Source organism: Rattus norvegicus, chromosome 9 (assembly GCF_036323735.1).
Source record: "Rattus norvegicus strain BN/NHsdMcwi chromosome 9, GRCr8, whole genome shotgun sequence".
NCBI classification, from domain to species: Eukaryota; Metazoa; Chordata; class Mammalia; order Rodentia; family Muridae; genus Rattus; species Rattus norvegicus.
The window spans coordinates 3,666,640-3,684,148 of NC_086027.1; the positions used below are offsets into that span (position 1 = coordinate 3,666,640).

A 17,509-nucleotide genomic window follows, 5' to 3' on the forward strand; every position below is an offset into this window, starting at 1 on the left:
TCTGGAGAATGAAGTCTTGATCCATTTCCTAATACCTGGCAGTCCTGACCCCACCTTGGGAAAGTGTTGTCTTTTTCCCCCCTGCCATTCTGAGTTGGCTCCCCAGAGGTATTTTTGCAAAGGATGTGTCTTAGTAAGTACAATAGAAAGTTCACAGGCCACCTGGGTAGGTGTACAAAATATTGTACACACATATTTTATATAAAGATACAATGTATGACTCGACACAGAAGGATAAAGAGAGAGGTGGCTGGATCTTGCTTTATTTGCTGGTGTGGTGCTGACAAAGAGTGTGACTCAAGACTTCATTCTCCAGAAGCACAGAAGTGAGGTGTCTCACTGGGGCCTGCTGGGGTGATGGAGGTGCTACAGTTGGGGGAAAGTAGCCATTTTCAACAACTTTGCTAGTAGATCTAACCTCTGGACTTGCCCAGAGGTTACTCCTGCCTCTCTGGGCAAGACCATTTCATTATCTACAAAATAGGCTGGAAATCACCCCTCCTAGAACTGTGTAAGTAGCCCAAACAGAGTAAATGCTCAATAAATATTTGTCACTTGCATTGGCATCCTTAATTGTCAAAGATTAGAACTCTATACCCCTTGAAGCTCTACAACACGTGTGTATTTTAACATCACACTAGTAGCAGCCATCCTTCTGTACTTTGAGCATAGAGATCAGGACCCCTACAAAGCAGCATAAAGTTCCAAGTTTAAAACAGAAACGTGGTCTCCCCAGCACCTGGCTAGGCCTGTGGGCTCTACTTACAAGGGGAGGATCTGCTACACTGGTGCTGTGCATTCAGCACCAGGAAGAGTGTCTGGGTTTGTGTGCAAGTGCTCTGGGCACAGTCCTATGCGTGCTGCCTTCTGCCAGGGCCAGGAATACCACGGGTGATTCTCTGTGCTGAAAGTCTCTCTTTTCATTATGAGGAAGTCTCCGGTTACTCTTCTCTCTTAACTACCATCTATTTATGGTTACTCTAGACTTGAGAGAAACAAATGAAAATATCGTGGAGCCTCAATTCAGTTACTTTTAGCTAATTAGGTGTTTCTTAATCACCTTACTCCCCTTGGAGAAAAGACATGATATAAATAGGCAGTAATAGCAGTAGAACTATGTTTAATTGAAATGTTTTTTTGAAACTTAATTAATTTAGTAACAATAACTTTAAACAAGCACTCAGCACTCTAGATGGCCCATAGACAGGAAAGAGTGAGGTTCCTTTCACTCTCTAAAAGTGACTTGCTCTCTTTAAAAAAGTCTTTAAGCAGCTCAGGTTCAACTTTCCTTTTGTAGAATGCCAGGTTTGAGCTGTTTTCCCCATTATTCTGTATGTAAAGTATGACCCCTACATTCTCTCTCTCTCTCTCTTAAAACTCAGACGGAAGGAGAAAGAAGGATCTGGCTGGTATTATGTACCTGGGGCAAAAAGCCAGTAGAGACGATCTGTTGTTGTAAAAATATAAAAAATAAAAAATGTATGGTTGTCTTTTACCTGCTAGGTTCAGTACCGCGGTACCCCAAGATATCTTGGGATATCTTGGCAGAAACACATCCCAACTCCACAGCAGCCCAGTGTCTCCAGCCACTGCACACTTTCCTACACTCAAACCCTCACATAAAAGAACACACAACACAATAATCTTTGACCCAATTGATAAGATATAATTGCCCACCTAAACATACAAAGCCCGGTGCCATCCATCCCTTAAGAGCATTAATAACAACCTGTAAATACACAGAGCGGAGTCTTAACGTCAGCCTCCATTGTCCTGCCACGGCTTCTCTCCCTCTCCCCTCTGTCTCCTCCTTTCCATTCCAGTCTCCTCCTCTTCCTAAAACTTCTCTCTCTCCCACCCATCCTTCCTTCTCCTCCAGTGACAGGCCTCCTTCTATCCTCTACCTGCCCCTCACCTGTACTTTACAAATTCAATGGGGAGAAGGTTCTGGTGAGTCACCTGAGTCCTGAGTAGTGACTAGGCAGCTGTCCTTGGGGCAGTGGGATTAGCATCAAAATACAGACAACTCCAGGGCAAACCACAGCAACTGTATCCCTTAGGACTGCTCACTGGCTGTGGGGGTGGGGTGGGGGTCATCTCCTGTCAGAAGTCCCTCTCAGCTCCCAGGTTGTTCACCCTTCCTTCCCTTAGCCTCATCCCTTGAGCTGTCTGTGCTCTACAGGATGTTGAGTACACTGTGCACCCATGTTCCCAGCCACCTGGCCATGCTGTTGATAGCTCAGGAGAGCGCAGGTAAGAGACGGACATGACCAGAGGCCCAGCAAAGGATGGTGTTTGTAAGTGTTCGTCTGGAAGGTCATCAAGTGGTAAGATAGTTCGTTCCTGCCATGTGCTAGTTTAATTGTGAGACTATGCATACAATTCCTCATAGCGACCATTTCCAAATGTCACATACAGTGTCTTCCCAGCAAGACACCTGGAGATCAAAAGGTTGATCATAAAATGGAGTAATAAGAGATTTGGTATAATTTATACATGTAGGAATTTGCTTTCCTGGTACTCTCCATATGGAAAATCACAAGGAGAAATTCTTGAGCTGGTAGAAATTATGTAGCTTGAATGAGGTTAGCTTTATAATTCCATGGCATTCCTTTTTAGCATATGTTATGTTTTGACGTTCATATTTTAACATTTTTGTTTTCATTGTGAATTCGAATTTCATTGTGTATTGTATAGAATTCGAGATAGTACAAAATAAAATCTAAAATTTTATACTTTTGGAAATTCTGTTTGAAATAGCACTTTCTTAAAAGCACTTATATTTTTAATATTTTGGTTAACACTGAAGTTTAAAATTCAGAAGTTTAAAATGCAGCTAGGAGTTTACAGTGAAATAAATATCTCAGTACATCAACTTCAAAGCTATTTCTTTGGGGACAGTTTGGATTTCTAAGCCCTTCTTCATTTCTTTTAGGCTGCTCTGTACAGCAGGGTGTGCCAGTTTTAGATCTCCAAGCAGTACTCTTGGGACTTTTGTGGGTTTTGTTGTCTACATCCCCATCCCTGCCCAACTGATGGTTTATTCTTTGGGAAGTGAATTTTTCTCCACGCTTCCTCTTTGTGTTCTTTCCCTTTATCCAGGCTTCCTTCTCCGCACCTTCCTGCCAAGTAATGTGTATTACTAAGGACTTCTAGTGGCTAACTCTGGAAGTGCCTCTCAGAAAAATTCACAAGGATAAACAGTTGGTTTCTCTGCTTTCATAAGCTACCACTGCGAGAATCTTGTGAGAATCCTGGTTTTTAAAACAATTTTGACGTGCTATTCATTCTTATAAAATTTTACTAAATGCAATCGATTATTTCAGTACAAAGAGTTTGTACTATACTGTATATGATAAGCATTTGATGTTCTCTTCTGTTTATGAGAATCAGTTTAGAAACTGTATTGAAGTTTCATCTGTAAATGATATTTCTAAGTACGTGAATTAATATAGATGTATATCAGAGTGATAAGTGATAGAAATAGTAACTGAGGTCAGAGAGCTTTTTATAATGTGAAATCTCAGTCATGTAAATGGAGTGTTACTGCTGTGTGAGCTCAAATCTAGTGCATAAGAGTTTCGGGATGTGCTGTGGCTTGGATGAAAGCTGTGTGCCACGAAAGCATCCCTGTTTCCCCCAAAACCACCCATGAATGTTATAACAGGTTAGAGCAGGTTGGAAAGGTAAAGAAGTCTTGGCTTTCTGGGTTGGGACTAGGGGTCACCCATAACCCCAATATACTGCATATTGACTAATCACTGTACATCTCCCACAAGATGTAAGAAAAATTGAGTGTACTGTGGGAGCAGGCTTCTGTGATGCCACCGCTAACCTTTGGTTGAATATGATAGAAAATGGATTAAAATTACACTTCATTAAAAGTAAACAAGCAAGCAAGAAAAAATATTTAGAAATGTTCTCCCTCTATAGTGAATACTGGGATTATACTTCATTAGAAAATGAAAATTTGTTCCCAATTGATACATTTAAGAACATTTTGGAAATAACTTAAATTTTGCACATCCTTATGTAGGGTTTTGCCTGTAAGTCACACCAGGCAATCCAGAACACTGTTCCTGGATGGACTGAATGTTAAATCCTACAGTCCCTATGCTCGGTGAGTGCATCAGGGGCTGTAAGGCGCCCACGTGTTGTGGTACTGTGAGCTCATTGGCCTGTGAGGTTTCCGATGCCCTTCTTGTGCTACCTCACAGCAGCTCACAGCACAAGCTGTAGCCTTCCAGTGCCGGCTTCTACTCCACGCTTTTCAAGGTCTCCGAGTGTAAAACTCATGGTACTGCTTTCATCTGGGTGGTATTTATTTGAGTCATGCGGTTTTAGGTTTTTTTTTCAGTGTTGTGACCTTAATCTCACTTTTCTTATAAATCCCTGTATTCTTAATTACACAGTTTTTAAATGAAATCCATCTTTTATTGCATCAATAACTGAAAACCAATTTTCTTCTTACTGTCTGAAAGCCCTGTTAGTTGTGATAGTCCACATCATAGCCCTTAGTGAAGGAAGTAAACCATGAATAGCAGGTATGGATAGGGCCGGCTTAAGGTCACTCATTTTCCACAAAGGCAGTTCCTGCTTCTCCACATCAAGCCAGCACTATGAAAAGGTTCTGTTGGCAGCTACCTCCCTCACCATCCAGTCTCTTAGGTTCCAGGTTGTAATCTCTGGGGAATGGAGAGAGGGCTCACGCAAAAATACTTATGCAGTTCTATATAAGGTGGTAGTTTCCAGGGCTGCAGTCACAGCATTATACAGAACTGCTGATACTGCAGCTGTATTCTCCACACTTACCAACATTACCAAATGTCGGCGCAGAGCCCCTAGGATGATGAACTCAACCCCTTCCAGAGACTCTGGCCTCAGCCATGAGTGAACATTGGTGGTACCCTTGCTCTTTCTTTTCTTCTGGCCTCTCCTGTGTTTAGAATTTGGTATTGCTTTGTATTTGTTAATTCGGTGACTCTGGAACATCACCATTAGGCATCTTTTAATTAATATTTTTATTAATTATTTGAGAATTTCAGACAATATATTTTATTATGTTCACTCCCAACTCTTCTCCAGATCTATGCACAGTCACTCTCCCTCCTTCCCTCCTCCTTTCCTCCTTCCTCACAGCACATCTTCCTACATGATCACTGCACATCCTCCTACAGTGATCACTGCACATCCTCCTACAGTGATCACTGCACATCCTCCTACAGTGATCACTGCACATCCTCCTACAGTGATCACTGCACATCCTCCTACAGTGATCACTGCACATCCTCCTACAGTGATCACTGCACATCCTCCTACAGTGATCACTGCACATCCTCCTACAGTGATCACTGCACATCCTCCTACAGTGATCACTGCACATCCTCCTACAGTGACCACAGCACATCCTCCTACAGTGATCACTGCACATCCTCCTACAGTGATCACTGCACATCCTCCTACAGTGATCACTGCACATCCTCCTACAGTGATCACTGCACATCCTCCTACAGTGATCACTGCACATCCTCCTACAGTGATCACTGCACATCCTCCTACAGTGACCACAGCACATCCTCCTACAATGACTACAGCACATCCTGCCTTCAGTGACCACAGCACATCCTGCTACAGTGATCACTGCACATTCTGCCTACAGTGATCAAGAGTTTGTGATGGATTCCAAATTCTACAGTGTATATTTCCACATTTCATCCTAAGGTGCTTTTTTTTTTTCCTCACCACCCATAAACTCTGCTTTCCTTTAATATGAATTGAGAGAAAGGATATTTTTCATTGTTTAAGTCCTGCCCTACCTCTTATACCTCCAAGAAACCAAGAAATGTAGTAGCACCCCATATATTTCCTTGTTTGAAATGGCTTGAGGAAATCCTTAGTTTCTTCTGAAAGTTTTATTTAGGTTCCCCCTATAATTTCTATAATTTTATTATGAACAGTCTGGAAGTATTATGAAGAAACCAGACAAGTTACTCTGGAAACAGTTTGTTATTTAAATAGTATTTTCATAGTGGTTTTGAAAAAAGTTGATGACAACAACGCTTGATGACAGTGTAGGCTCTTTAAAGATAGCTAGTTCCCTGGGTTCTCGAGGTGGAGAGCAAGATAAATTGAGTTTCATTGCAAACATTTCCTACAGCAATTATGTTTTCATGCCTCAGTTCTAGTGTATAACTTGTATTATGTCCAGGTATTACAAGCTATGTTATGAGCTGGGTATGGTGACAAATACCTTTAATCTCGTACTCAGGAGGCAGAGCCAGGAAGATCTCAAAAGTTTAAAGCCAACCTGGTCTTTATCATCAGTTCCAAGATAGCAAGAGCTACATAGAGAGTCCTGTCTCCAGGAAAATAAAAAAAATTAAAAAGAGGCTATGTTGTATGTATGTGTGGGGTGGGCGTGCTAAATTTATCTTTAAAGTGTGTGTGTGTGTGTGTGTGTGTGTGTGTGTGTGTGTGTGTGTACATGTGTGTGAGTTATAGGTGCCATAGAGGCCAGAGATATAGGATCCTCTTAGAACTAGTTACAGGCAGTTGGGAGCCTATATTAGAGTTGAACAGATTTATTAGATGGATTTTTGAGACTTTCCTAATGCATTAGTGTTGGAAATTTAGGAGTTACTGGTGAACAAGTCACTAGTAAAAATCCATTAGCAGTGACTGTATTAAAGTATTCTATACAGAATAAATAATACCCATGCCCCTGTGGCAGGTTATCCCACCTGGCAGTGGGAGTCTGACTGCTGTGCCAAGCCTTACACCTCTCTGATGAGTAGAGAGAGATCGATGAAACTAATTCACTCGCAGTTTTGTAAATAATGCTTATACAATCAGCTCTTTTCCCTGGCCTTGCATTCTATTGACATGTCAACGTAATATGAGAAGACAGAACAACTTAGCGTAACTTACTCATTCGGCGCTGCTCTTGATATTATCCCATACACATCTGCTTTCATCTGAACTCTGATGAGACAGTACACTAATGCTTTCACAGAGGTATACATTATTTCTTTTATAGTAATAAATTAAGTAATTTGCTTACTGCTAGAATATTTTAAATGTGTATTTTCTCCGTGTTATATTGAAACATCATTTGAAGAGATGGTTTTGGTCTTGAAGGTCATCAGCAGTGTACCTGCTGGCATGACAAGTTCTGTGATCTCCAGCATGGAAAAATAAACTTTACAGTTTAAGAATAAAGCAACAACATTGCGCCAGGGTCACAGTGGACATGACGCCTTCTCTCTGCAGTCCCCTGAGAACAGTTCTCTCTGCTTTTGAATATCCTTGATTGGAGTGCCTTCCTACCTTTACATGTGTGGGGTGCTACAGAAGATTGTGGTATTGTAGAACTGTCGGGGGCTTTGAAGGAGGATGGAATGCTAGGCTTACCTACCAGTCTCAGTGCCGTCACCCACAGTATTGAGGGCCCTGAGAAAGTGGCTTACCTCTCGGTAGCTCTTCGGTGTTCCCATCTATGAGTCTAAGAACCTAGCTTCCCCACGTGGACCGTGTGAGCAGTCCTGTGAGATACGGCATTTAGACTTCAGAGGAGGCATGGGTGACTAATGCCTTGATTCATCCAGCCAGCATTCACACTGTAAGTGGAGTATGAATAGCTATAAAGTAGCAGGCCCGGGTGGTATCACTGTCCTTCCGCACCTGCAGAATCCTCAGAACTGTTTTTCATTCAGTCATAATGACCAGTAGAATGAAAGAAAGACAGCAGCCAAGCAGTCACTTAGGAAGGTCCACACTTAGCCCTGTCCTTCAGGCTTAAGACAGTCTTAACCTGATATAACCACAGGGGCCTTTAGCCTAGAGGGCTTCACCAGAGGTTAGTGAACTCTATGCTCTGGGCAAGGGCCAGGGACTAATATTTACCAAATATTAATTTAGTTGTAAATATCCCTAAACTATAAAAAGATACAGTCTCATAAACCACTCCAATTCCAAAGGAAATAGTGCAGACATTCACAACCGCTGTGGTAGAGTAAATGCCTTGGGTCAGGACCGTTTTCTTCCTGCTGGCTTTGCTTATTGTTTACTGTGTGCTTTGTTCTGAATGCTTCCTTCTGCAGTTCCCCTTAACGTGCTCTGTGAGTACCTGCTGCTGCTTACTTACAGACCAGACGCTGTTCTGCACCCTCAGTATTAGCCGCCTTTCTTTGTACACACTGCTTAGGTAAAATGGTCAATACCATTGTCAGCAAGGACCGATAGTATAACTGAGCCATACACAAATCCCTGTACACACATCAGCATGGATGTCTTTACACACCAAAGAGCTGTGCCTAACAAGGGTGCTGTCACACATGGAACTCAAAGCCTGGAACAGTAAGTGTAATGGTGTTCATTTACCTGTCTTCTTCCCCTGCCTCAGTTTCAGAGTCAACAATCTCTCTTAATTCTGTCTAAGCACTTAGCTTCGATTCTGGCACACATAGGGTCACAGCCTGCACACACATAGATGTAACACATTCCGAGTTCCTACACACACACACGCACGCACGCACGCACGCACGCACGCACGCACGCATGCACAGGAGACAGAAGAGCTTTCCAGTCCATTACTTTGAGATCTCTCTCAGGCATTTTTCAAGCTTTGCGTGCATTTTACAACTAAAAGGGGTAGAATGGTTTAACCTTTGGTGGTTCTTTTCCCTAGAAGGTGTGTCTGATAATACTTGTGTGGTTTGCTGGTTCTCTGAGCTTCACCACAGCAGACTTTCCAAGTAACACTGAAATTAGTAGTCTGCTGGCAGCATTGCCAGTGAACCCACAAAGAGAAAGCAAACCCATTCAGCTAATTTTGAGCTAGCACGAAATGCTCTGCCAGACCTCCTGGGTCAATGGAGACGAAATGGCGACATCTACCATTTGCAGTGTAATACAGCATTTACCAATGTCTTCCTTGGCAAAGTTTAGAGCAGAGACTGAAGGAACGGTCATTCACAGCCTGCCCCACATGTGGCCCATATATATACAGCCATCAAAACTGGATAAGATTGATGAAGCTAAAAAGTGAGTGCTGAAAGGGACTGGATTTAGATCTCTCCTGAGAGACACATCCAAAGCATGTCAAATACAGAGGCAAAGGCTAGCAGCAAACCACTGATCTGAGAACAGGAACCCCTTTGAGGGAATTCGAGGAAGGATTGAAAGAGCTGAAGGAGCTTGCAACCCCATAAGAACAACAATGCCAATCAACCAGAGCTTCCAGGGACTAAACCACTACCCAAAGACTATACATGGACTGACCCAGGGCTCCAACTGCATATGTAGCAGAGAATAGCCTTATTGGAGAACCAGTGGAAGGGGAAGCCCTTGGTCCTGACAAGGTTGGACCCCCAGTACAGGGGAATGTTGGGGAGAGGGGGGTGAATGTGGGTGAGGACACCCATATGGGGGAGAGGGAGAGGATGGGGGCATATGGACAGGAAACTGGGAAAGGGACTAACATTTGAAATGTAAATAAATATATCTAATAAAAAAATAAAATTTCAAACAAACAAACAAATACAACCAAGTGTTTTCCTTGAGCCAGTTCCTTAATCCTGAAATTATCAGATGCGATGTCTTTAATAAGCTCCTTTTGTAATAAGGGAGTTATTCCAGGAGATAGAATATCATCCTCATAAAAGGATACACAGGGCTGGACCTCATAAATGCAAACACACCTTTTCTTCTCAAGAGTTTGCGTATGTGAGTGGTCCTGTAGCGATGCTGTGGTTTTCTTCTCCATCCCACCTGTTCTCATTTCATTTTATTTGCCTTTTCCTGTTTTATTTGGACCACCATTAGCTAGTTCTTTGATAATGCACTGTGGCACCCTCCATCCTTGCTTGGAAAGGTGCTTGTTTCTCCATAACTCATTTAGCTACCATCAAAGCTGAACAAAGGTCACTGATGACAGTTGGACCTTTTCAGTATGCAGATTTGTAATGGCACAAGAGACTTTATCAGCACAATAGTGTTCTCAACTATTTGTTTTATCACTATCTGCTCAATATGTTAAGTTGTAAAATAGAATGTTTTAATTTACATGAATTACTCAGAGCTTGAAGAACGAATGTTAAAATATTAAATTGCAAAGTGCAAGATCAGATCATCTGTTGGGCTGTGGTTCTGGGTCCTGCATGGGCAGTAAATCTGTTTCCTGTGTCTTATAGCACAGGAAATTGATCAGTGCTATCGGACTAGCTTTAAGACTTTAGTATACTTATGAGGCATGTTGGAGTATATTTTAAATGAATGTAACAAAATATGTTTTTTCTCAGATATATACAAATAATTCAATCTACATATATTTGATTACTACAAAATGATGATGCTGGCAGTTAGTGATAAGCAGCACAAAATAAAACAAGGTAAAATTTAAAGGAACTGATGTGTTCGTGAATAGGGATCTTGATCAAGTTAGTTTTCTCTGCCAGTTAAAAAATTAAAAGTCAAGACAGATCTTGAGCTAGACAGGTAGTGGGGAAGAAATGTTGAGCACAGCAGACAGGCAGACAAAAGTGGCCGCAGAAGAAAAGCTCTTAGTGGTGGAGGGAGGAAGCACACAGAGAACAACCGAAAGGAAGAGTGCTGAGAGCAGAAGGGGACAGACACTCAGGAACCCAAAATGTGCTCTCTTCTCCAGAGGTGTCTCTTCAAGCCTCTGAAGGGTCCTTCTCTCCTAATCAAGGTTGATAGTTTGTAGAAAGACCGGCAGAATGGTTGACTGGGCCAGAACTGATGCGTCAAGGTTCAGAGATTGTCCTGATCTGTCTTGAACTTGATCACCTCCTTCAGCCAGGGCTCTACTGGCCAGAGGAAAAAAATACTGGACCTTTGTCTTCAGCTGCCAGGCTGTCTCAGGTCAGGAGGGCTTAAGCCAGCCATCTTGGAAGTTTACTGTCTCTATTAGATAGTCATGTCCCCCTCCCTGTCTGCCCTACCAGGGAATCTGTCTGACTAAAACCACTGTTAGAGACATTTTTCAGCAGGTGGATATGTTTAGTATGTTTGTGATGCACAGCATCACCTGATGCAAGGGTTCCCTCCCACTGCTCTGCTTCTTACCTTGTGTGTGAGCCTCTGCTGCTGCACAGAGTAGGCTCCCCTGTGTGCTTACTGAGTGCTTTACCAATGCATTGCCTCTCTCGCTCTGTTGAATTGTTTAAACTAATTTCATATGAAGATATTTTTGGCTAAAGTGGGTGAAAGCTGCTAAGTGTTAGGGCTGTTTATAAAATGAATTTGAATGTTTTGTTAAAATGCTCAATAAATGGGGGGGGTCAAAACTCAGGTCAAAGCTGGGCATAGTGCATAGTGCATAGTGCTCATAGTGCTCATAGTGCATAGTGCTCATAGTGCATAGTGCTCTCTCTCATAATTCCAGCACTTAGAAGGCTGAGGTGGGAATTTGTCCAGCTTTAAGGCTATTTGGGCCACCTGATGAGTTCCAGGTAACCCTGAACTTCAGTAGAAGACCATAACCCCCAAAACAGATAAACCAAAAAAACCCAAGAGTCCTTAGATAGGTTGAGCACACTTACTTATTTATAACTTTTTATTCATTATTGTCCCTGGGAAGTTCAGTGGTTCTAGCCTAACTACGCCTGGAATGCATGTGGAGTCAGTATCATTTAAACGTGTGAAGATGTATGGTTTCATTGTTCTTTACCTACATATAAACCTGACCTTTGGGAGCCGGAACATCCTGTCTGCCTGTTTTAAGATGTGTCTGGTATGTTGTGGCCAGAAGCCTGGATGTCAGTTTGATCTCATGTCTGGATGTCCTTTTACAGATGATTCAGTCCCTCAAGGCACTGATTGAAAATGCAGATGCTGTGTATGAAAAGATTGTGCACTGTCAGAAGGCAGGTGAGTGAAAGTTTCTTTAAAACAAAATCGTCTTCCCTTTGATACTCTGTCAAGAAGAAAAATAAGACAATTATTGGTCCATAGCTAAAGGAAACACTAATTCATTGGTTCTTAACCCTGGTTAATAGATTTACCTGGATACATCAACATTAGTCTGAAGCATTGGCTAGGAGATTCATAGCTTAGGAATCTCCATGATCTGAGCATGGAGTTTACATTTGTAATCCCAGCATTTGGAATCCTGGGGTAGGATAGTGAGTTTAAGGCCAATCTGAGCTACAGAGTGGGGCCTTGTAAAATCTGCAGGCATTTTTAGCATGAAGCTGTGACCTAGAACCTGTATTTATCTCTTCCTCAGCTCTGTTTACTGCAGATATCCTGCCACTCCCTTGTGGGTCTTTATTGTGGGAGGGTCTGGAGCAAAGGAATGGGTCTTAACAGGGGAGACAGCCCTTCACAGCTGCTTGGTGTGTGTGCATTTTCAGATGGGGTTAGGAGGGACGGGCAACTTCAAACCTCAGCTATATAGTTTTTCTACTTTCGTTCCATGATAAAGGTTTAAAAATCTAAAGGTTGAGCCCTCATAAACCAGGGATCATCTATAGATATTTGTAGCTATAATGATTTTTTTAAATTATCTATATTGCAATAAAAAATATAGTGTTTTCAGTTTTCCAATCTCAAGTATCAGATTGGTTCTAACATAAATATTTGAAATTTTAAATAAGGCTGACTTTGCTTGTGAGATTTCCTTAAAATAAAGAGATTTTTATAATCGCTGTGGTTTTTTTTTTTTTGTTTGTTTGGTTGGTTGTTGTTGTTTTTTTTTTTTTTCTTTGAGATAGGGTTTCTCAGTGTAGCACCCCTGGCTGTCCTGGAACTCACTTATAGACCAGCCTGGCCTCAAACTCACAGAGATCTGCCTGCCTCTGCCTCCCGAGTGCTGGGATTTAAGGCGTGAGCTACTATGCCCAGCTTAATTGCTGTGCTTTTTAAAAAGTTACTTTTTCCATAAATGAATTAAAGTAGATTGAAAATAAAGGCATATGTGAAACTTTCTGGTATTCACTGAATGAATATTCATATTTGTGACTAATCAACAAACTCCTAAATCCTCATCTTTTTTTAAAAAAAAATTCTTCTTTTTCAGCAAAGTACTGTTAGCAAAATGATGTTTTTATTTCTAGTCCTTTCCAAGCTAGTTCTCCATTCAGTATCCATCCAAATGCCATTTTTGCCATGTCCTCATCCTACACGGAATAGTGCATTAGATTACCATGATGCCTGGATACAAATCTGATCTCCACACTATACAAGGCCATCACCCAAGTCTCCTACCGTTTTGCCATACTATATAAGATTATTCATACCCTGTCTTCTCCTATATTTAAGAAATATGTTTTGAACTTCTACATGAATACGGCTCTCAGCAGCTCTTGCATACCAAGATGTGGAAAATGAGTGAGCCTAGTTTTATCCTTCTGGAATCTTCAAATCATGCAAAAGATCCAAAACTATTCATGGCCAAAATGTTGAGTTGAAGTGATGCAGAGCTATCAGTGTTTTGAGAAAACAGGAGGGTGAGGAGGGCGCTGAGCCCTTCAAGGCTCACCAGCTGTGTGCAGATAATTTAAAGGGCAGACTGAATGGGGCTACTGGCCATCCTGAGGAGCTTGTGACAGCAGTGAGAAGGAACAGCAGTGCCCACAGGCAGCTCTTCCCCTTGCCTTCCCTCCATGTTGACCCCACCACATTTCACAGGCTCTCCCTTTAGTGAGACTCTGCTCCTCTGCCAGCTCGGAGTACTTTTGAATTGTCCAGTGTGTCTGCAGACCTCTCATGATTCCAGGGCTAATGCTAGCAAAGCTTTCTCTTCGGCCCTTCAGTTCACATGTTCTCCAGTTGAGAGAACTTCAGTTACTGTGCATGTTATTGTGCTCTCCGTCTTCTGAACAGAGTGGCTTTCCTACAGCACCAAGACCGGATATTGTTACACTCTGTTTCTCACTCAAGACATCTGTTTTAGCATTCTGTGCACAGTGGTGGCTTGAATGTTAACCAGCAAGATGTGATTTGACTTTTATTAAGTATTCATGTATAAGTATTTCAAATTTTGTTGAATTTTAAATGGGAACTGTCTATTAATTCAACTATTTGATTATGTCAGTTTGCAGATCCCCTGGTTGATGAAGTTTGATGCTTTTTTTCTAGAGTGGGTTTTGTTGTTCAGCTTGATTTGGGTAAGGAAACACTCGCTCTACTGAGTAGAGTGTCATACACTAGGGATTACGCTGGTGAGGAGTAGAGAATGACTGCTCTGTTTGGCTCCATGTGCCCTAGGCATAAAGATATAATGAGACAAGCCAGGGTTACTTTTTGGTTGTCCTTGCCACGTGTACAGAAATACTTAGGGTCCTGGTCTTTCATTTCTCATGTTTACAATTATTGACAGTCATTGGTCATACCAAGAATTTCTAATTTGTATTGAGTTCAAAAGACACCTGTGTAAGATTTTACTTTAGAAGTAATTGCTACTCCGTTTATAGAACTTTGGTCTTGGAAAGTGTCGTAGTCAGGGTCTCTATTCCTGCACAAACATCATGACCAAGAAGCAAGCTGGGGAGGAAAGGGTTTATTCAGCTTACACTTCCACATTGCTGTTCATCACCAAAGGAAGTCAGGACTGGAACTGAAGCAGGTCAGGAAGCAGGAGCTGATGCAGAGGCCATGGAGGGATGTTACTTACTGCCTTGCTTCCCCTGGCTTGCTCAGCTTGCTTTCTTATAGAACCCAGGACCACCAGCCCAGGGATGGCACCACCTACAATGGACCCTCCCACCCTTGATCACTAGTTGAGAAAATGCCTTACAACTGGGTCTCATGGAGGCATTTCTTTATGAGAGGCTCCTTTCTCTGTGATAACTCCAGGTTGTTTCAAGTTGACACAGAAAACCAGCCAGTACAGAAAAGAAGGTATAAGTCACCAAAATAAGAAAGAACTGAGAAGTATTTCTAACTTTTGAAACACAAATTTATATTCACATTAGATAACAGTTCATTTAAACAATTTATTAAAAATAGGAATTTTGGCCAGTGTGACTTAGTCACATTTTAACAAGTGCTCCTAGGCTTGGGCTCCCTGAGCTTTAACAGATTTTTAAGGGAGAGAGGTTTTCCTTGGTGTTAAGTAGAGAGGGAATTGGGTAGGCAAGGTTTTCTCTCTAGTGAAGACCTCCAACCATGAGGGCCTGGCAATCTGTAGTCCCCCAGGGAGACAGAGCCTTGCTGGACAGGAGAACAAGTCATGGGAACAGCACAGATGGGTGGCAAGGCTTAGGCAATTTATTCTTGCAGGAGAAGCTGGTGACAGAGAGAATTTGGGGGTGGGAGGTAAGGAGAATTTTAATAAGAAAACTCTTGTTCCTAGGACTATGTAGCACTTAATGAAGGATCAGATGTTAAAGGACACACACACACACACACACACACACACACACGTTAGGATGGAGTACTTCATCTGAGGAAGAGGGTAGATCCCTTTCTGAGAAAGACTAAGACCCCAGGAGGGTATTGCTCAGGGAAGCACTGCCTCTGGGCAGCGTCAGGTGACAGGTGGAATTGGGACAGGGTACCCCTTCAGTCAGGGCTCAGCAGTGCCACCTGAAGCTACAAAATGGGTCAGGTCATGCAAGGTGGGGCAGGAGGCAGTGTCTGAACACCACAGGAATGAGATCTAATAAGGGACAGAGCTATTCAGGAATGAGTATGTATTGGTTAACCCACCCTTTCTCAAGTGAACGTGGTCAGGAACACAGGAACTGAGCAGGACCCTGCACAGGAAGAAGTATCATGAAAAGTATTTCTTAAACATTTATAAGCACTGATAAAATCTGCAAAATTCTAGAAAAAAAAATCCTTCCCTATCATTTCTATTTCTTTTTCCATGGCCAGAGCCATAGCCTTGCTTTGACTAGTGGTGCCTTGTTTTCCTTTTTCTCATCACTGAATTGATTTGCTTCATAAAGGTCAGAAAAATGAACTAGAAGGAAAACACATGTTTTAGCAGGTGGTTTTAAGTGGGAAATTGTCTCTGGAGGAGACGAAATCAATTATGTACTTTCTGATAAGAATTAACATCTTTGTTTAATTTCCACTCTCTCTTGAAACCTTCATTAAAATGACCACAGGGGCTGGCTTTTTTTTTCCCAAAATCCATAAAGACAAAGAGAACCGGAACTGCAAAATATGAGAAACTAAAAACAGTTGAACAAGAGGCAGTGGCCAAACAAGTGATAATTGCTTATCTGCAGCCCCAGGAGAGCTGCTGGGAACCGCAGGGCACACGGCTGGGGGTTGGGGATGGGGGTGGGGAGGTATCAGGAAGCAATCACATGCCTGGCCCCTTGTCTCCAGGATTCTGTCAGAATGAGTGTCTCAGGGGTCCCCAGTCTTTCAGGGTGACTGGCTAGGGGACACTCAGAATAAACCAAGCCAACCCTGCCGCCCTGTGTGGAGGCTCCAAGAGGCTCACACATGCTCTAGCTGCAGTGTTTCTAAGGGAAAGGGTGCAGTCCTCCAGAGAGTGAAGTCTTAATTACCCTTCTTATCTGTCCAGTGGAACTTTTTCTGAGCCCTATATAATAACTTTGCCATCTTAAATACGTGTTTCAAATTTTTATTTTATTTTATTTTGTGCTTGAGGTACATCTGTAGCAAGACTGATTTAATAGAGTGGTTTCCCCAGAAGCTTCCAGCTTGGAGAACCCGTTACCTGTGTGCTTATGTCCCACTTGGTGTATGCTTGTCTTTTCCCCTTCTGCTAATGTTAATAATTACACTTCTCTCCTTTTATTCACTCTCGTTCCCTGCTCATCCACACTGGTTTTCCAGCCTCACATTTGTATGTTGCTGACATTCTGCTTGCTGCTTCTAGTCAGCTGAGCAGTTGACATCTACCCTGTGACCAAACTGGGTAGATTGTCTCACCTGAAGCAGGTAAGGACCCAGCACTCCTGTATAGGGAGGATAAGCAGAGTGTCAGGCAGTCCTCCCTGCTCTGGGTTCAAGCCTAACACCTAACACCTGTCTTCATTTGTGGGCAAGCTCCTCAGAGCCTACTGTAGTCCTGGGTGCTGCAGTCACCAGATGAGGAACTTGTCACGTCATCACATCTTTGTTTAGCCCAAAACAGAGAACCTCAAGTCACCAGGAAGGCTCCTGCTGACAGCAGTTTATTAGTGTTCTGTCTAGAAAGATTTGCAGAAGGAAACCCAGGAGGCTTATGGCTTGCTTTCTGAGGTCTGGGTGTCTCTCCGCTCTGTCTTACAGAAGTAGAGCCTGCCCTCCGTTTACTGTCTTGGCCTGTGAGTTTAGTCTCTTTAGCCCTTCTCTGCCTTGCTCACTTCTTGGTGGCAGCAAGAAGTGTCAGTTCCATGACAGCAGCTTAGGTGAGTGACCCTACATCAACTGCATGAGCGGTGTTGTCAGATGACTTGAGTTCAGCAGCTTAAAAAGATTAGCAGATTGGAGAAGCGTTTCCTGTAATGCTCCAGGATGTGTCATTACAGGATATCTGCATGAATTTTGAGAGAAAGGGGAAATGGTTTCTTAACTCTTTACC

General features: G+C 42.5%; 1 protein-coding gene across 5 annotated transcripts in view; it reads left to right on the forward strand.

Annotated features, from left to right (window-relative positions):
- Nucleotides 1-17,509, forward strand: part of Plcl2 (phospholipase C-like 2) — a 184,596-nt gene that overhangs the window by 137,523 nt on the left and 29,564 nt on the right. For 3 of the 5 annotated variants that reach the window (XM_039083165.2, XM_039083164.2, NM_001106880.1), the window contains one exon: nt 11,814-11,889. The exons of 1 other annotated variant lie outside the window; for it this stretch is intronic. In XM_039083165.2, the coding sequence (XP_038939093.1) occupies nt 11,814-11,889 (76 nt within the window). Of the gene's footprint in view, nt 1-11,813; nt 11,890-17,509 lie in introns of those variants that run through there. One more of the 5 variants, XR_010054577.1, reaches the window with a different exon arrangement.